Source organism: Urocampus carinirostris, chromosome 2, assembly GCF_059441175.1.
Source record: "Urocampus carinirostris isolate Australia breed hairy pipefish chromosome 2, RoL_Ucar_1.0, whole genome shotgun sequence".
NCBI classification, from domain to species: Eukaryota; Metazoa; Chordata; class Actinopteri; order Syngnathiformes; family Syngnathidae; genus Urocampus; species Urocampus carinirostris.
In genome coordinates this window covers 45,844,164-45,863,170 of record NC_142350.1, presented here as the reverse complement: position 1 = coordinate 45,863,170, position 19,007 = coordinate 45,844,164, and the positions used below count along the sequence as shown (strand labels likewise).

The 19,007-nt window shown below is 40.5% G+C and overlaps 1 protein-coding gene across 3 annotated transcripts in view; it reads left to right on the top strand.

Annotated features, from left to right (window-relative positions):
* The window catches only part of erfl1 (Ets2 repressor factor like 1), a 91,981-nt gene extending 73,371 nt beyond the window's left edge, over positions 1 to 18,610 (top strand). For all 3 annotated transcript variants that reach the window (XM_088327992.1, XM_088327991.1, XM_088327990.1), the window contains 5 exons: positions 5,261 to 5,334; positions 7,179 to 7,413; positions 10,627 to 10,804; positions 12,738 to 12,867; positions 16,048 to 18,610. In XM_088327992.1, the coding sequence (XP_088184118.1) occupies positions 5,274 to 5,334; positions 7,179 to 7,413; positions 10,627 to 10,804; positions 12,738 to 12,867; positions 16,048 to 16,715 (1,272 nt within the window). In that variant the 5' untranslated portion in view covers positions 5,261 to 5,273 and the 3' untranslated portion in view covers positions 16,716 to 18,610. The remainder of the gene's footprint in view (positions 1 to 5,260; positions 5,335 to 7,178; positions 7,414 to 10,626; positions 10,805 to 12,737; positions 12,868 to 16,047) is intronic.
* The last annotated feature ends 397 nt before the right edge of the window (positions 18,611 to 19,007 follow it).

The window sequence follows — 19,007 nt, the reverse complement described above, 5'->3', positions numbered from 1 at the left end:
ACGATACCAGAAGAGAGTGAGGAGTGGATAATGGCAGATATGAGAGGAAGCAGAGAAGGGAGGCAGGATTTAACAAGGGATGAAGGGAGGGGATCAAGCTGGCAAGTGGTGGGCTTGGATTTGAGTATGAGGTTGGATAATTCAGCAGTCGTGGGTGGAGCAAAACTGGAGAAGAAGTGACAAGCAGAAGGAAATTCAGATGGGGAGGGAGCAGACAGGTTTTGATGGAGTTGGTGGTGAATCTTAAGGATTTTGTGATTGAAGTACTCCATTATGGAGTTGCAGGTTGCTGTGGAGTACAGGTGGAGGGGGAGAGAATTTGGTGGCTGGAGGATTTTGTTCATGACAGAGAAGAGAGTTCTTGAATTTCCTTCGTTGGAAAGGATGAGGCCGGAATAGTAGCTGGATTTGGTTTGTGTAATTTGGTCCTTGTATTTAGCAGTATGGGTAGTGTACATGTCCTTATGGATGGTGAGGCCGGTTTTCTTATAAAGTCGCTCAAGTTGGCGGTTCTTTGATTTCAATGACCGAAGAGCGGGTGTAAACCAGGGGGCAGATGTGGAGAATGAGGCAGTCCTGGTTTTCAGGGGGGCAATAGAATTTAGAATATTTGTGAGGCAGGTATTGTAGTGAGAGGTGAGCTCATCCGGGCTTGAAAGAGCTTCTGGGGGTGGGGAACGGTCAATAATGGAGCAGAGGGTGTCAATGTTGATATTTTTGGTATTACGAAAAGAAATGAGACGGGAGGTTTTGACAGTAGAGAGACAGAGTACGGTGTTAAAAGTGAGGAGGACATGATCAGATTCAGGAAAGACGTTGGAAGTGGGCTTGGAAGTAGAGAGGCCGGAGCAGCAGACCAGGTCCAATGTGTGGCCTTTAATGTGGGTGGGGAAATCAATAAGGCTGTGTATCCCGAGACTCTCCAGGCAGGATGTGAAGTCTCTGGTGAGTGGCAGGTTGGGATTGTCCATGTGAATATTGAAATCTCCCAATAAAATTAAATTAGGCGAGAGAGTGGATAAATGTGAAATTAAGCTGGAGAATTCATTGATAAAATCACTATGTGGCTTTGGGGGGCGATAAATTGAAGCAATGATGGTTGGCGTGGGTCCTGGGAGCTTAATCACCAGACACTCAAAGGAAGTCAATGCAGTGACAGGTACAGGCAAGACTTTCCACTTCTCACGGTGAATTACCGCGAGACCTCCTCCACGGCCGTTGCCACGGGGACGGCAGATGTAAACAAAGCTGGGGGGGGTGGAGTCATTTAGAGCAGCGAAGTCATTTGTTTGTTGCCAAGTTTCTGTTAAAACGAGGAAGTCGAGTTTTCGTTCGGCAAGGACGTCTTGGATTAGGTGGCCCTTGTTCGTGAGTGAGCGGACGTTCAGCAATCCAAAGTTTACGGCGGATGTGTCATGTTTGACGGCGGCAGTGCTGTTAGCCGACCTAGCTAGGCGGGCTAATGCATGGCTGTTAGCCCTACGGCTGCAGTTTAAGGGAGGGCGTCGAGAAGTGGACCAGGTTGAGGTGATTGAGCCGGGGTTTCTATACTCGACGTGCCTGCGCGATCCGCGGTGAATGTAGCGGCGTCGAGGCAGGCGAGCGATGTCAGGATGGTGGAGCAGCTCCGGTGGCGGGGGCCCCAGTGCAATCCACCGGATCCGGAGAAGATCCGCGATGGAATACTGGAGCAATCCTGTCACTGGATGGTGGCAGAACGACTCCTGACGTTCAGGAATCGGGAATAGTCCAAAAGCGGCGATGTTTTGGCACGCCATGACGAGGGAGAGAGGCCAGTGAAAAAGTAGACTTCGAAAAAGTTTTTGGGAGTGAGAAGCGGCGACATACACGCCAGCGTCCTCTCACCACCGGGATCCGGTATTGTATCACTCACACAAGCTTCTGAACTGAATGAAGTGAAAGGCATTGTGGGAGGGAGTTCAGCCAATAGCATTTTGGCATTTTCACTATGCGAACATGCAAAAGAATAGCTGACCAGTATCTTATACTTCATCAACCAATAGCAGACAGGCATCTTAGAGACATAACTAAATTGAAAAAGATTTTGGGCATGTGAATAAATTAGTTGGTGATGTAATATAGTGTGGAAAAAAGTCATAAAGAGGGATAAAATTTTTCTTATTCCACACCTTAATATTGAATACATTGTAAGGAGGGGATACTGTATCCTGGGGGTGTGCTGTGCATATATATCCAGATATTATGTTGTGAATGTGGTGTAGTGAGACAATGCTGTCACGAGGAGCCAAAAGAAAACCCATCTTTTACCACATCGTTTATTGAAAATGTCACGAGGCAGGGGCGCCATATTTTTGGGGTCTACTGTATGCTTCAAGCCTTTGAAAGAGCTTTAAGTCTGTAAATTGCCCTGAAAAGTAACAAACGAGAATGTGGGGTGTAGAACTAAAAACTGGAGATCAGAAATTGAAATCTAAAGACAGAGAGAGATACCGAGACAGAGAGAGCCAGAGAAAGATAGAGAGCGGGAGAAAAGAGAGAGAGAGAGACAGAGAGAGAAATGACAAATGAAAGAGAGAGAGAGAGGGACAGAGACAGAGAGAGCCAGAGAAAGATAGGGAAGGACAGAAAAAGATAGAAAGGAAAGAGAGAAAAGAGAGAGAGGGAGAGAGAGAGAGAGCACCAGAGTGAGGAGAGAGAAAGAGACAGAGAGAGCCAGAGAAAGATAGGAAAAGACAGAAAAAGATAGAAAGGAGAAAGGAGAGAGAGAAAAGAGAAAAAGAGAGAGCACGCCAGAGTGAGGAGAGCTACAGAGACAAAGAGAGCCAGCGAAAGATAGAGAAAGACAGAGAGAGGCAGAAAGGAGAAAGGATAGATAGTATGGAGAAAGAAAGACAGAGGGAGACAGAGAGAGACAGAAATAGACAGAGAGAGAGAAAGGAGAATGAAAGAGAGAAAGAAGAGAGAGAGAGAGAGACGCCCGGAGTAAGCAATAATAATTTATACAAACACACCTTAATAATTCAGGTTCTATTTCAATGCTACCGGGGAGAAAAAAAATCCCAAATTCACAGAGCATAATTAAATTCAGGCAGAAGAAGACGTGGAAAAGGCAGCCATGCAGAGGGCAGCGTTGAAGATGGTCAAGAAGAAGAAGATAAAGAAGAGAAAAAAAAGAAGAAAAATGAGAAAATGTTCCTCCAGTCGTCTTTTAGACGGGAAAAGTGAAAGGTTTTCCTGCTGGCAAGATCATTAGCGTCAAGATTAGCATTTGCCCAATTTGCATGTGGTTGACACCCCCCGCCTGCTTTTTACCTGCTGGCGTCTTGGAGAAGAAAAAGAGAAAAAGAAGAAAAGTGACTAATTGGATTTCAACAGTTACTTTTGAGACTGCTCTCGCTGGAATGTTCTTAGTGCAAAAACATGTTCCTTCCTTTGTTTACTTTTTCCTTTTCTTCCTTTGTATCCTTCCTTTTTCATTTTCTTCCTTTTTTTCTTTTCATCCTTTTTATCCTTCCTTTGTATCCTTCCTTCCTTCCCTTCTTCCTTCCTTCCTGTCTTCCACTTGATCTGTCTACCCAGTAGTTCCATCATTCCTTTTTTTCTTTGGTTTTCTTCTTTCCTTCTTTATTTACTGTTTTTCCCTTCCTTCCTCATCTCATCTAATCTCATTAGCTGCACCGGGCAGCGGGCAGGGGACACCCTGAACTGGTTGCCAGCCAATCGCAGGGCACACAGGGACAGACAACTCGCTCGCTCATTCACACCTAGGGACAATTTTGGACCATCTAATCCACCTGAAATGCATGTCTTTGGAATGTGGGAGGAAACCAGAGTGCCCGGAGGAAACCCATGCAAGCACGGGGAGAACATACAAACTCCGCACAGTAAGTCCGGTAGCTGGATTTGAACCCACACAGGAGGTTCCCAAGACCTTAGAACTGTGCCGCACACGCACTAACCACTGCGCCGCCGTGCTGCCCGCCTTTCCTTCCTTTGTTTCGTTATTCTTTCATTTCTTCCTTTGTTCCTTTGTTCCTTCCTTTGTTCCTTCTTTCGTTCCTTCATTCGTTCCTTCGTTCGTTCCTTTGTTTGTTCCTTCATTCGTTCCTTGGTTTGTTTCTTCCTTCCTTGCTTCCTTCCTTCCTTTCTCCCTGCCTTCCACTTGATCTATCCAGTAGTTCCGTCATTCCTTTTTTCCTTTGGTTTTCTTCCTTCTTCTTTTGTTACTATTTTTCCCTACCTAACTTTGTTCCTTTATTCCTTTGTTCCTTCTACTGTTCCTTCGTTTATTCCTTCATTCGTTTCTTCATTCGTTCCTTCATTCGTTCGTTTGTTCATTTCTTCGTTCCTTCCTTCCTTTGTTCGTTCCTTCGTTCGTTCGTTCGTTCATTTTTTCGTTCCCTCCTTGGTTTGTTCATTCCTTCCTTGCTTCCCTCCTTGCTTCCTTACTTCTTTCCTTCCTTCCTTCCTTCCTTCCTTCCTTCCTTCCTTCCTTCCTTCCTTCCTCCCTGCCTTCTACTTGATCTATCCAGTAGTTCCATCATTCCTTTTTTCCTTTGGTTTTCTTCCTTCTACTATTTTTCCCTTCCTAACTTTGTTCCTTTATTCCTTTTTCCTTCTTCTGTTCCTTCTTCTGTTCTTTCATTCATTCCTTCATTCGTTTCTTCATTCGATCCTTCGTTTGTTCCTTCATTCGTTCGTCCATTTCTTCGTTCCTTTGTTTGTTCCTTCGTTCCTTCCTCCCTTTCTTCCTTTACCTCCTTCCAGTAGATACATCTACCCAACAGATAATTCCTACAGTTCTTTTCTTCTTTTATCTTTTACTTTCTTTCTTGGTCTCTTGGCTAATCAAACACTAGCTGTAAAAAAAACAGGTATATTTGCTTACACAAAAAGGTTTATTTTCTTTTAAAACTGCCTTCTTGTTCAAAATGAGCCCACAAAAAAACCTAATTGTGTGAAAAGACCCCAAGCAAAAAGTAGCGAAGAAAAGTTACGTTTACGTTATTTGTGCAGGTTCAACAAAAACTTTGAAAGTTTCGAATAAAGTACGTATGCTACGTGCGGAATCAACAAAAAATATTTTGCGTTCAAACGCCGCCAGATTAAATCAAATGAAAATTGAATGCGCTGCTTAAGGATTCGGCCGTCGATTGCATCACGCTCGGCCTCAAAGGCTAACCTTGCCACGCTAGCCGTCGATACCGCGTTCGAGTCCCCCCGGCGGGCCGGAATCGACCTTAAGGTCTGACCAATATTTTCTTTCTTTTTTTTTCAGGTGTTGCAAAGTTATGGACTGCAACTGCGTCAGCGATCTACTGCTCCCTCCAGTGCCGGCACTTTGGACGCCAGGTGGGTATTTTCAAAAACTTTCCCGTTTAAATAAACATCGTCCATCGGTTGTATATCTTACTTCAAAAATACATGTTTCCCGTAACTAGCGATGGGCGATAATCACATTTATTTTATTGTACTGGTTGCCATCTAGTGGCCATTTATAACAGGAAACTAAAAATTCAGGCATATGGCACTTTTTTCACTCTGTTTCCTTCTCCAGCAACTTACTTGACTGCAAACTACGGCTCACTACGAGTGGCTGTTGTTATTGCTAGCGACTCTTGCTTCGTCTTTCAGTGTTTTCCGCAGCTGCTCATGCAAGGAAATGTTTTCAGGGTCTTGTGATTCAGGCATCTGGTGCTTTTTCCCACTGTTTCCCCCGTTAACCGCTAATGTTATTATTAGTTGCTCTTTTGTCGTCCTTCAGTGTTACTTACCTTCCACAGCTGCTCATGCAAGCGAACATAATCAAGTTCTGTGATTTAGGCACCAGGTTGTTTTTTTTTCCCCGCTTTTTCCTTCTCTAACCACTCAAGTCAGCCAATTGGCTGCAGGTTATTGTTAGATGGTCCTGCGTCATCTCTCAGTTTCACCCACTTCCACAGCTGGTTCTGTGTTTCAGGGAACTAGAGTTCATTTCCCACTGTTTTCTTCTCCAGCCACTCAAGTTAGCTACTTGACTGCAGGCGATAGATTGCTGCTAGCTCCTATTGTTATTGCTAGCTGCTCCTTCATCATCCCTCAGTGTTACACACTTACAAAAGCTGCTCATGCAAAAAATGTTGCTGAGTTATGTGATTCAGGCATCTAATGCTTTTTTCCCTCTGTTTCATTCTCTGGCCACTTATGTTGGCCACTTGGCTGCAGGCTATGGCTCAATTTTAGCTGCTAGTATTAATGTTACCTGCTTCTGCTTTGTCCTTCAGTGATACTCACTTTCTACCTGCTCAAGCAATTTTTTTATTTGCCTTCTTACAAGCTTCTCTCACTAGCCACTAAAGTTAGCCATTTAAACAAACTCCAATCAACTCTAGCTATTAACTCGAATGCAAAAGATGCAGCTCCATTCTAAGCCTTTATCGACCCTGGTGATAAATGACTACACACTGTCGCGTTAATGAATTGTATTTGTATTTTTTTTTAAATGGGGTGATAAATAAAAGTAATTAGCACCCGGAAAATGTAGCATTTTTAAAGTAACAAGATATTGGATCATTTCCCTTATGTTATAGTTATGATTATTTGTCAAGGACCCACAGAAACACAGATGTAGTAACAGAGGTCTTTATTCAGACAGGGTACAGTACACGTACAGTCAGTTAGTGAGGCGACAATCGTGGTCCAAGATGCAGACGAGGGGTAGGTGATTGAGTTTACTTGATCACCTACCCCTCGTCTGCATCTTGGCAAGGGTTCGGTACACTGGATTAACAAAAAATGCTGTGACAAGAGTGTTTGGGACATGAAAATGAAGGCAACAAACTAGCACAGAGCCAAGGAGACAGAGTGTTTATATAGTGATAAAGGAGGGAATTGATAGGAGAAATATGAAGACAAGCAAACGCAGCTGTGTCTAGAAAAATCAAACCCTCTAATGATTGACTAAAAAAGGTAACAGAGAGGTAGAGGTAGAGAGAGAGAGAGAGAGAGAGAGAGAGAGAGAGAGAGAGAGGAAACCTAGGTGCAGGATTTTGACATTATCATTATTATTACAGTTTCAAAATTGTGTTTTTGCAAACCACCAAGCCAAAAAATTAGGTCAAATCGTTTTATCCCCACCCCCACCTAAATGATTTTCTTAGTTTCTAAAAAAAGGTTATATTAACCTCAGAATTAACCATGCCTCCTCTGGTGCTTAGGGTTCGCTTTCCCGGACTGGGCCTACAAGCCGGAATCTAGTCCGGGGTCTCGGCAGATCCAGTTGTGGCACTTCATTTTGGAGCTTCTGCAGAAGGAAGAGTACCAGGGTGTCATCGCCTGGCAGGGCGACTACGGCGAGTTCGTCATCAAAGACCCGGACGAAGTGGCTCGACTTTGGGGGATACGAAAGTGTAAACCGCACATGAACTACGACAAGCTGAGCAGGGCGCTCAGGTACGGAGACCAAAACTGCTGTGCACAGACGGATGGTGGTGCTGAACTACTTTCCTCCACATTGTGATATACAACTAAATGCTATTGTAAACAGGAATTTGAATTGATTGTTTTCATATACAGATGAAAACATATAAAAAAATAAAAGGAAAAAATACATGAAAAAATCAACACATACATGTCTCAAAAAACTACATTTTAATCACTGCCAAAAAGAATCAGTGTCGAGCACAAATAGACCGCTGGTGGTGCTTCACCACTTGCCTCTGCGTGGAGTTTTTTTTCTGTTGTCATGTACAATTGGCTGCAACAAAATATAATTTTAAACGGTACTAAAAATACAGTGTTTGGATTTGTAGTTGTATTTTATTCATACAAAAACATCTTTTTAAAAAAAGAAAGAAAAAAACGTGCATTAAAAAGATAATCAAGTCAAGTCATGTTTATTTGTATAGCACTCAATTGCAACATACAATTTCCAAAAAGGAGTAAGGAGAAGTATACATTTTCGACACTGCCGAATGGAGAGATCAGTGTCGAGCACAAATAGACGTCTGGTGGTGCTGAACCACTTGCTTCTCTCTCTCTCTCTCTCTCTCTCTTTCTTTCTCTCTCTCTCTTTCTCTCTCTCTCTCCTCGCTTTTGTTTTTTACAATACACAATTTGGCTGCAACAAAAAATATTTTAAAAAGCGATTCAAAATAATAGAATTTGAACGAGCTGTAACGATTTAATTGTATGCATGATTGTAGAATCCAGTGGTGTGCACAAATACAGCACAGATGCTGCTAAACCACTTGCCTCTTTTTAGAATATATAACAATACAATGATTTTATAAATTGTATTTATTGACAAAAAAGTATGTCCCCAAAAAATACAAAGGAAGAAATTGTATTAGTGTAGGCTCAACTAGTGTGCACAAATAGACCACAGGTGGTGCTCAAAAACTTGTGTCGCTCTTTTTTTTTAGAACATACAATTAGGCTGCAACAAACAATACATTTAATAATACATTTGATATGATATAATTTCGATTAATTTTATTTATTTATAAGCACGTAAGAAAAGTAAAGTAAAACAAATTAAAATAAAAAACCTCAACATAACATACGTGTTCCAAAAAAGAAGTAGGAGAAAATATACATCTTTTAAAATTCCTAAAACTGCCGAATGTAGAAATCAGCGTCGTGCACAAATACACCGCAGGTGGTGCTAAACCATTTGCTTCTTTGGGCTCAATTTCCAGTTTTTTTATACAATGTACCACTTGGCTGTAAAAAAAAAGAATATTTTAAAAGGGAAGCTGAATGAATTGAACTTTAAATAATTGCCTTGACTTAAAAATGTTTAAAAAAAAAATAAAGAAAGTAATCAGATAAAAAAAGATTCTTTATTTCAATTCCTGAAACTGTAAAATATAAAAAAAACATTGGCATGCAAAAATCGATCACTGGTGGTGCTGAACCACTTGCTTCTCGGGGCTCTATTTGAAAAACTATTTTTGTTACGCCTGAGAACTTGAAATGAGGACTACAGTAATTTGTACTCCAAAATGTACACAAATTATTTATCGATTGTTTTTTCTTAATGTATCAATTAATGGTCGATTAATAACTATATACCATACGGTTTTGGCGTGAAGTTCTTGAAGTTTTCCATTTGTTTATTTTCATGACATTCTCATGAATAAATTGAGAAACACGCCCCCCTCCTTGGTCTCTTCTTAATGGGGGTTGTCGCAAGAGTCTAATTGTTATGAATTGGCTGGGGCCACAATTAGCCCTCTTCATTAGCCTGCGCTAATTGCTCAATCAAAGGGCCGCCGCACCAATCACAGTACACGGTACCGATGTGCCGGTCCGACTCGGGCGATGTCGTGCATAATTAGCCGCTCTCACGCGTTAAGCTAGCTTGCTTTTCAGGCCATCTACAATTTGTGACTCGATTACTCGTTGTTAACTTTATCAATTAAAAACAAAATCTAAAAAAAAACGTTTCTTTTCAATTTTATGACAAGTAATAGAGGTTTTCCTAAATTAAGTTGAAACCAAAACCAACTTAATTTTCTGAAGTCGTTTTTAAAACCCTTTTTTCATGTTGTTTTTTTTTAATTAACATTTTTTGTAATTAAAGTAACTCTAAATTGAATTGAGTAACTTTTTAATGCTGACCGAGTAACTTAGTTTCCGTGACTAAGTAATGTGGTACGTAACCTTTAAATAAATGTAACTTAGTTACTTAAAAAAACTGTCAAGTAACGATTACTTTTTCAACAACAACAAAAATAAAGAGTGTTTACTATGAGATTTGCCAGCTGAGGTGGTTTGGGAATCTGGTTTGAATGAGGTGTTCTGGGAATGACCCACAGGCAAGAGTCCCCGGAGACAACCCAGTATAAGTTAGAGACATTATGTCTCTAAGCAGGCCTGAGAATGTCTTCGGATTAGCTGGTTGAAGTGGCTCAGTTAATGGATGGATGAAAGTGTAATTAGTATCTGCAAAAATATAACTTAGAAGAGTTCAGGATTTTTGGCTTTTTCTCCAGGGATATATTAACAAAAAAATTAACATAAGAAAATGATTAATTCACATTAAAAGTGTGCGAGGCGTAATTTGAAGTGGCTTGGGATTCTGGTTTGTACGCCTTCCTGGAGAGGTGTTCTCGATATGTCCCACTGGCAAAAGGCCTAAGCGACAACCCATGACAGTCTGCAGACATTATGTCCCGAGGATGGCATGCAAACACCTTGGGATGAGTTTGTTGACGTGGCTTGGGGAGTAAGGAGGGATAAAGTGTAATCGACAACTGCAATTTTAAAACTATGTTCCTATGGTTAGGAATTGTGGCTACATTTTACAGATAGAAATTGACAAAATAATTTAAGAATGAAAACAGAAGCTCATTTCAGCTGAGGTGGCTTGGAAATCCGGTTTGGTTTCCTCCCCGTAGAGGTGTTCCGGAAATGACTAACTGTCAAAAAGCCTAGGGGAGAGCCCAAGACAACCTAAAATGATTATGTCTATAGGTTGGCCTGGACCATTACGGGTTCAGCTGGACGAAGTGGCTGGGGATAGGGATGTCTTGGCTTCCTTGTTGAGGCTGCTGACTTTGTATTACCTGAATATACTGGATGGATAGATAAGGAAAGCGGTGCTCTCATAACTGTAGGAAACAAGAAAAAAAACCCTAACCTCTTCGATCTGTCTCGCAGGTATTATTACAACAAGCGCATTTTGCACAAAACCAAAGGCAAGCGCTTCACCTACAAGTTCAACTTCAGCAAGGTGGTGCTAGTCAACTACCCCATCTTGGACATGGCCAACTCGCCCTTCTTCCTGGCCCAGAACCACTTCAACGGCGGCTCGGGCGCACCCGAATGCACCCCGGAGGTAAGCCTAGACACTTCATGCTGGGTCGATCAAAGCTTGTTTGCATGCCGGGCCATTTTTTTTGAAGATGTATTACGGATTGATTTTATTCCTGCAAAAATCTATTTTTGTCGAGCGGTTTGGGCACAGCGGTGAGCTACAACCTGCTGGGCTTTCCCAGAAATTATGGAAATCAGGAAAAATAAGAATAATCCAGAATACATTTGGAATGGTTTTTCGATGATCAGCTATGAAGCGACAGCGAGCGTGTCATCCCGTCTTAAGGTCGTGAGGAGACGACTTCAGGTCGTCCTCAAGCCCCAACCACCCCCCGGACCCCGGAGACCACCCCCCAAAGACGACATGATACCCTTTTTTCTGTTTCTTTTTTTCATCCCCCCATCGATCGAGAATGAAAGAGCGTCAGATGAGATCAACGACGCTTCTCGTTAGCTCGCTTTGTTAAGCTAACACGAAGACGAGTGTCTCGCTTTTCAAACTGGGGGTGACACCGAATATTGATCCGGTGGAGGGGACGGGACAGAAATCCCGTCTGTGTCCCCCCCAACTCGGACTCATCTCTTGTTATTTGTTTCAGCTCCTCTAAGGCTAATGGGTCTTGTTGCTTTTTTCCTGGATGCCTCAAAGGCGACATTTCCTCTGTCCTTTTAGTTTCTTGCCCTTGCCTTTTTTTGTGCTTATTATAAAAGACATTTTTTGTACTTTTGTATACGTCGAAATGTGGATAAAACCAATATTTCATCTTTTTTTGCTGTTGTGACCAATCCAGGAAGTCATAAAATTTTAAGTTTAAAAAGAATTACAACTAAGGGGATTTTTCTGGGTTTTTAACACAGTGAGTCATTTAGAGTTATTTATTTTTATAATTATCTACACACCACACCAGGTTTTTTTGATATTATTGGCATATAAAGTAATAATTGTATGTATTTATTTTTATTTTTGTTGCTTTATTTTTAATTGTATGTATCTACTTGTTCGTTCAGATTACATTACCGGTACATATATTTGTTTTTCTTTTTTTGTGATTAAGTATCCATTATTTTATTTATATTAAATACAAATATATTTTTTTATACATCTTTTACTTTTTATGTAATTTTATAATGAATTTGTGGGCTTTAAAAGTTATATTTGTATTTATTTATGTTTCTTTTATTTATTGTAATTTTAAATGTATATGTACAGCAAATATATATATATATATATATATATATATATATATATATATACCAGTATATATATATATATATATATATATATATATATATTTATTTTATTTTTATTTTTATTTTTTTTTGATATATTTAATTTTGAAATAACTGTCACGTCCAGAAAAAAGGGTTGACCCAATCGCGTAACGTTTCTCACAAGTTTATTGAGATAAAGAGGAAAGGTAGCGCCCGCGATCCGGTGCTCGCTGGACGCGGGAAGCAAGTCTCTCACAGAATCAGAACGTGTTCCGAATGTGGAAGTGGGAGATTGCGGTGTCGAAGACGGAAAGACAGGTCGATAGCCGGGACAGGAGAGCCAAAACGTAGTCGGGATCAAAAACGGGTCGTAAGACGGGATGGGAGAGCAAAACGTGGTCGGGGTCAAAAAACACGTTGTAGCTGGAGGCAAACGGGGAAATCAGGAACGGACGGGTGGAAAATGGATGCAAAACGCGGGACAGACGGGAGTCAAGATCAAAGTGGTTGCCTTGTAGAAACAGAGGTTCGCTGACGGACTAACTTCAGGCGAGTGAAAGGACTGAGCTTAAAAAAGACCGGGAACCAATCAGGTAGCCGGCAGCGGCCTGGCGCCAAACTAGCGGGAACAGGTGATACTAATCAGCCATAATGACAACAACCTATTTTTGTAAATTTTTTGGGCCATTTGACAATGGATTTTATATATAATGTATTTGTATTTTTTCTCTTTGTGGTTGCAGGCCATCCAGTCCCTTTTTCCCCGCTTGCCGGATTCTGGCCGAGCATCCTCGCTGTTTGATCGGGGCAGCGGGGCCCCGGGGACTGACGGGGACAAGCTTCGACTGGACGCCTTCCCTTTCCTCGGTTCAGGTAAGAAAAACTGATGTAGTTACACAAATAAAGCAACAGGAGACATCCAAAACATGATTTAAAGGTACAGTGTGTCTAGGCAAGCGAATGCTGGGTCCAAATGCAAAGATTTGACAAAAAGCGACTGGTCAGACTAATTTAATGTTGAAAATGAAAGAAGCTTTTAATGCTAGGTGCTAATGTGCTTGTCGCAGCTAGCGACTCCTAGAGCAATGCTAGACTATACTAAAACTGACAGCTAACCGCAAAAGTTAAATATAGCTCAGTTCGGGCTAATAAGAACATTCAAAGTAAATAAACTTAAAATAAGATAAAAATGGTTTAATTGCAGTGCAATAACTTTAAATTTTCTAATGTTTTAATTGAGCAACGCTAGATGCCAATGCTCGTGGCTAATTGTAATACAGCCAGTGATAGTATCCGTTACGTCAGCTGCGTAAAGCTAGTTGATAGTGTTGTGCTAGTCGCAGCTACCAACCCCTAAAGTCATGACAATAAAGATACTAAAGCTAAATCATTTTTGTTTAAGTCAAGTCAAGTCATTTTTATTTGTATAGCCCTAAATCACAAAGAGTCTCAAAGGGCTTCATAATTCACTGCTTAATTATGTCCACATGTTTACAAATAAAAAACATAGGTCATCCATTTTCTTTTTTTCTGATATTATTTGAAATATTGCTTACCGAAAATATTTTGAAATTTTAAGAATATTTTTTAATGACTGAGGAAATAATTATCATAAACAAATAATTATTTTTTAAAAAGGAAGAAATATTCTTTAAATATAAAAATAAAAAATAACTAGAAAATAGAAGTGTACTTAAAAATACGAACAATTTTACCTGTCAATATTACCACCTTTTTAGGGAATATTTTGCACTTTTTAGAATATTTTAATGAGTGAAGATGTATTTACAATAGTGAAGTAACAATGAGAAAACAAATATTTCAAATACCTCCCACATTCCAAAAACATGCATTTCAGGTGAATTGGCCGGTCCAAATTGTCCCTAGGTGTGAATGAGCGAATGAGTTGTCTGTCCCTGTGTGCCCTGCAATTGGCTGGCAACCAGTTCAGGGTGTCCCCTGCCCACTGCCCGGAGATGGCTGGGATGGGCTCCAGCCCCCCCGCGACCCTAATGAGGATAAGCGGTACGGCTAATGAGATGAGATGAGATATTTCAAATAAAAAGGGAACAATCCTTTCTAAAAAGTGAGAAAAATTCCATCACAAAAGAAAAAAAGCAAGCGTATTAAGCTAAATTGCCAAAACTACCCGAGACATACCATACTTTTTTATTTGAAGTGAGCGGGCAAAAATTAGCTTAAGCATAAAGCAAAACTGGATGGCAAGATTTACCTAAAGCAGCTAAAAATGGCTAGGTTTTTCCAACAGTCCGTAGCTGCGATGCAGCTAAGTGGCGTTCACCACTAGTGGGTGACAAAATTAACACACACTTTCCCTTGAAAAAACCCACATCCACTAATTACGTCAAACTTTTCATATTCAACACAAAATTGATCCTAAGGAAGGAAGGTGAGGTCACACCGGCAAACAAAAAAAAAGAGAAAAAGGATCAAGCGAGCGTGTAAACAGATGCTAGTCCTCCCCCGGCCTCCTCCTCCATCCCTCCTTCTTCTCCTTCATCCTCCACATTTTGTCCCGAGGTCTTATTTCCTTTTGCCTCCCTGGCGTCCCCGCCGTCCTAATCCCTTCCCAGGCAGGAAGGCCCTAATTGAGGGTGCAGGCTCCAGTTTGTGGCCTGTGGGCGCCCATTACTGTGTTTTCATAAGCAAGCGAGCCGGGGCCCGGCTGACTGATTCAATATTCATGTGTCTGCCAGCTACACTACGCGCGCACGCGCTTGTGCACCGGGCGCTGTCAAATTAGGCGCGCATAGTAAATATCGCCGCAGCCTGGCAGCTCCAGAAAAAAAAGGGGGGGGGAGTTGTTCGACACTTGGAAGGAGGTCGATGGCGCTGCGAGGTGGAGGCGCTTTTGTTTTGCTCGTTTTGCTCTCGATACGCCGATAAAGCTTTAGTTTATAAGATGTTTGTATCCAAATTTCTACATTTTTTCCCATATTTTCATTGCAAAATAAGTAATGATCCAGTGTGCTCTAAATGAACAAGAAGACGAAGGCGCAGTATATTTTGGAACACAAACTAGCTCTAACTGAACAATACATGAAAGAGAAGAATACTAGAAACGTTCCCACATGTGAAAAGAACAAGAACAAGAGTTCCATGGCGACGATATAATGTGGGCACGCTAACGGGCTGTAACTGTACAAAAATATGAAGTTAAGACAACACATGATATATCGGAACACTAACCCGCTCTAACTGAACACAACCCGAAAGTAGGACGACACGAGAAACATTCCTGCTCATGGACAGAACAATAACTACTAATGTAGGCACAAAATAAGATTTTAGAAAATATGTGAAATGAATTAGTATTGATAGTGTAAAGAAACAGGACAAGGAAGTTTACTGGGATTTCAGAATTCAAAGACATCAAAGCCTACTCTAACACAGGCACATCCCTAATACATTATGTTGCAACTGTAACCTGATCTAAATAAACAAGGCATTAAAGTGAGAAGAGGAAAGATATGTTGGAACACAAACTAGCTCACACTGAACAAAACATGAAATCTCCGAACTTTCCCACAAGTGCATGGAAAAATAAATAGAGTTCCATGACAAAAGTCCATAAAATATTATCTTGAACACTACTTTTAACTGACCAAACATGAGTGGGAAGAGATGCTATATGTTGGAATGCCAACGAGTTATAACTGAACAAAACACAAAATAGAGAAGATGGAAGCCATACTCATGCGTGAACAGAACCACATCATGGTCAAATACCATCCAGATCTGACAGAACAAAACATGAAAGTAAGACAGCACGGTATATGCTGGAATACTAGCTCTCTCTAACGGAACAGAATATGAAAATAAGACCACACAAAAAAATCCCGACATGGACAGAATCATAACTAGACGGCCAATACAACGAGAATGCGGACACATTAATTAGCTGTAACTGGACAAAAGCATGAAAGTAACTAACTTGTGCTATCTGGACAACAATTGAGCATGGACTAATAACTAGAATGATGAACGGACTTTTCCTCGACACAAAATTGACTTTCATGTTTTGTATAACAGGTGGCCCCTGCTACAGCAAACCGCCATCCCTGCTGGGCGCGTACCCCCGCAGTCCTCCGTTCGACTACCCCTGGGGCTTCAACCCCTACCTGCCGGGGGCCTTCTCCCTCAACAACTGCCCAAAACTACCCCCTGGTTCGCTATACCCATCCCAGTTCTACCCTGGTCCCCTGCCCGGCGGTCTCTCCCAGCTCCCGCACCCTTTCTCCACATTACTGCCCCAGGGTGAGGCTGGGGGTGGCGCCAATGGGGCAGGGGTAGCAGCAGGGGGCCGACCGGTCCCGTCGCCCTACCCCCTGTCACTGGCCCGGGCCGAGCTGGGCAACCCCCTGCTTGGCGGGGAGCAAGGCCGGGCGTCGACCCCCAATCTGCAGCAGAGCCCGGGGGAGAGAAGAGGCGGGGCCAAGCGGGACGCCGAATCAGATTCGGATTTGGAGATCACCGACTTAAGTGACTGCAGCTCGGATGAGCAGGAATTCGCCGCCGCCAATGAGGGGAAGAAGCCGGGCGGGGCGGGGGCATTACCCCTGCCGCCTATTGCCGTCTTGCCCTCGCCCATCTCTGCCCACCCCCTCAAGGGCCTCATGCCCCTCACTCCGCCACCCCCGCCAAATATCTTGCATGAGCGCCACAAGGAGACAGAGACCCTGAAAATGCTTCACAGCTAATACTTCTTCTGTCTCTGTTTTCTCCCCCCACCCTCCACTTCCTCCCCTTCAAAATAAAAAACACTTTTTTCCAGCTTGAAATTTACTTCCCGTCACCTTTTCAATCTCCACGAACAGCATCCGTATTTGTTACTAGTGCCGGCAACAACTTTATTAAAGACGCGATCCAATACTGCCACCTAGTGGTTAATTTAGGGTGTGTTGTTCAAATGTCCTGTGAAAACTTTTCCTATAACAGTATTTATTTTCATCTATTTTAGTTGCATACTTTTCTAGAACATTGTGTCCTTTTATTATTATTATTATATATTTTTTTATTAGTCTATACTATATCCTTCGTATCAGATATGTGAAACTGTTCTGTAGAATATATTTATTTTTCCCATATCCCACGTTTCAGGATCGTATACATATTATTTTTCATTGATTCAATTATTTGCAATTCATTTATGAATACTATTTTCTACATTTTATTTATGCCTACATTTTATTATTTATTTATACTAATTGTTCATTCCATGTCTAAACGCTTAAATAATTTATGTATGTATTCATAGGGTATCATTCGATTCAAGTCAGTAATTTATTTGTTTATTTATTTATTTGTGTATTGTACGCATTTAGACGACGCATATGCTACCGTTTCAAGTCTCTATATTTTTATAGTTTTTTTATTCTATGCGTCACGTTTCTCGTCAGTATACACTTGAGTTAATTAAATATATATATATACTATAGTCACATTGCAAGTCCGTATACATTTTATTTTGTAATTAATTTATATATTTAATATTTATTACATTCAACGTTTGTTAAAAGTCTGCTAACATTGTATTTTCATTTGTTTTATCAAATGAATTGATTAAGGTAAATTGTTTTTCTACATCCCACGTTTCAAGTGTTTTTTTAATTAATTTTACATAAATGACTGGCATTAAAATAAATTCCTGTAATTATTCTTTTTTAATATTTATTAAGTTGCAAATGTTCTTTTAACCACAATGCTGTGAAAATATATCTATGGATTTTTTGTTGTTTACCATATCAATTGAAATTTAATTTGTAGGGGAATCAAATGTCTTATTCATGTATTTTTACAATATTCAACGTGTTTTATTGTTTTTGCCTCCCTGTTATATTGTTCTTATTTATTTAAATTGGCTTAACCCACGCATGAACTTGTTTTCTTGTGATAAATGTTTTTTTTTCTTTGTTTTATGTTTTTTGCCACAATACTGTGAAAATATATTTATTTAGGGATTTCTTGTTTACTAACTCAGTTCAAAGCATTTGTGGAGGGGAGTCAAATTTGGTCAGCTTCATATTTTAAAAAGTGGTGTATTATTTTACTTTTTGGAATTTTCGAAAGTATTTGAAGACTCAAACCACATTTTTAGTGGTCTGCCAAATTTCTTTAGAAGTGTATTAAATGTCTTTATTTGGCTGTATTTTTGCACATCGGAGGGGAGTAAAAAGAGGGAAGAAAAGCAGTTTGTCTTAATATATGCGTGTGTGTATATATTTTAATATGTTGTACATTTTAAAACGAGCGTCCGAGAGCTCGTTTTGTGGTGGTTTCGTTCGGTATTTCGTTCGATAATGTCGAGAGGGATGACATTATATAAATGACGTGAATCCAAAGTTTCGAGAATTCGTAAGCGGATGTTTTTTCTATGCTGACGTTTTTAATTGTGCACTTTTGTTTCCCACCATTTTGAATATACTGTGCAATGCGACGTAATTTTAATTTGCTTAATTTTAATTTATATTTTAAGAAGCACAATTTATTGGAATGGGGGAAAAAAACAATGAGCCACATCTGTTGTAAAATTCAATGTAACACACGGGCAGCTGTGAATACTGTTTAGTGTGTTTTGTTTTCCTGTAAAGACAGGAGGGGAAAAGATAAATATCTTCGGAAGCAATAAACTGGATTATTTGGGATATTTTCTCGTCACGTTGATTCGTTTGAATGTTTCAAAACCGGAAAGCTCCAATTTCATCGACGAGCGTTATTGGCATGGAAATTGTGTTACGTTTTTGACATAGTGTATCTCCATGAGAGAAATTATATTACTCTGAAACAGATGGACGGACGGACGGGCAGGTAATATAAGTAGGTAGGTAGGTTTTTTTGGTTTGAACAAATTTATTGACACTAAAAACAGAAAACAATCATGACAATCTCAACAGCAATTAAGCACATTCACAATATTATATTCCAATATTACGTTTTTAACAGCAAACACAAAGTGAGGTTTGAACAAACCTTCTCGAAAATCTTATTAGCAA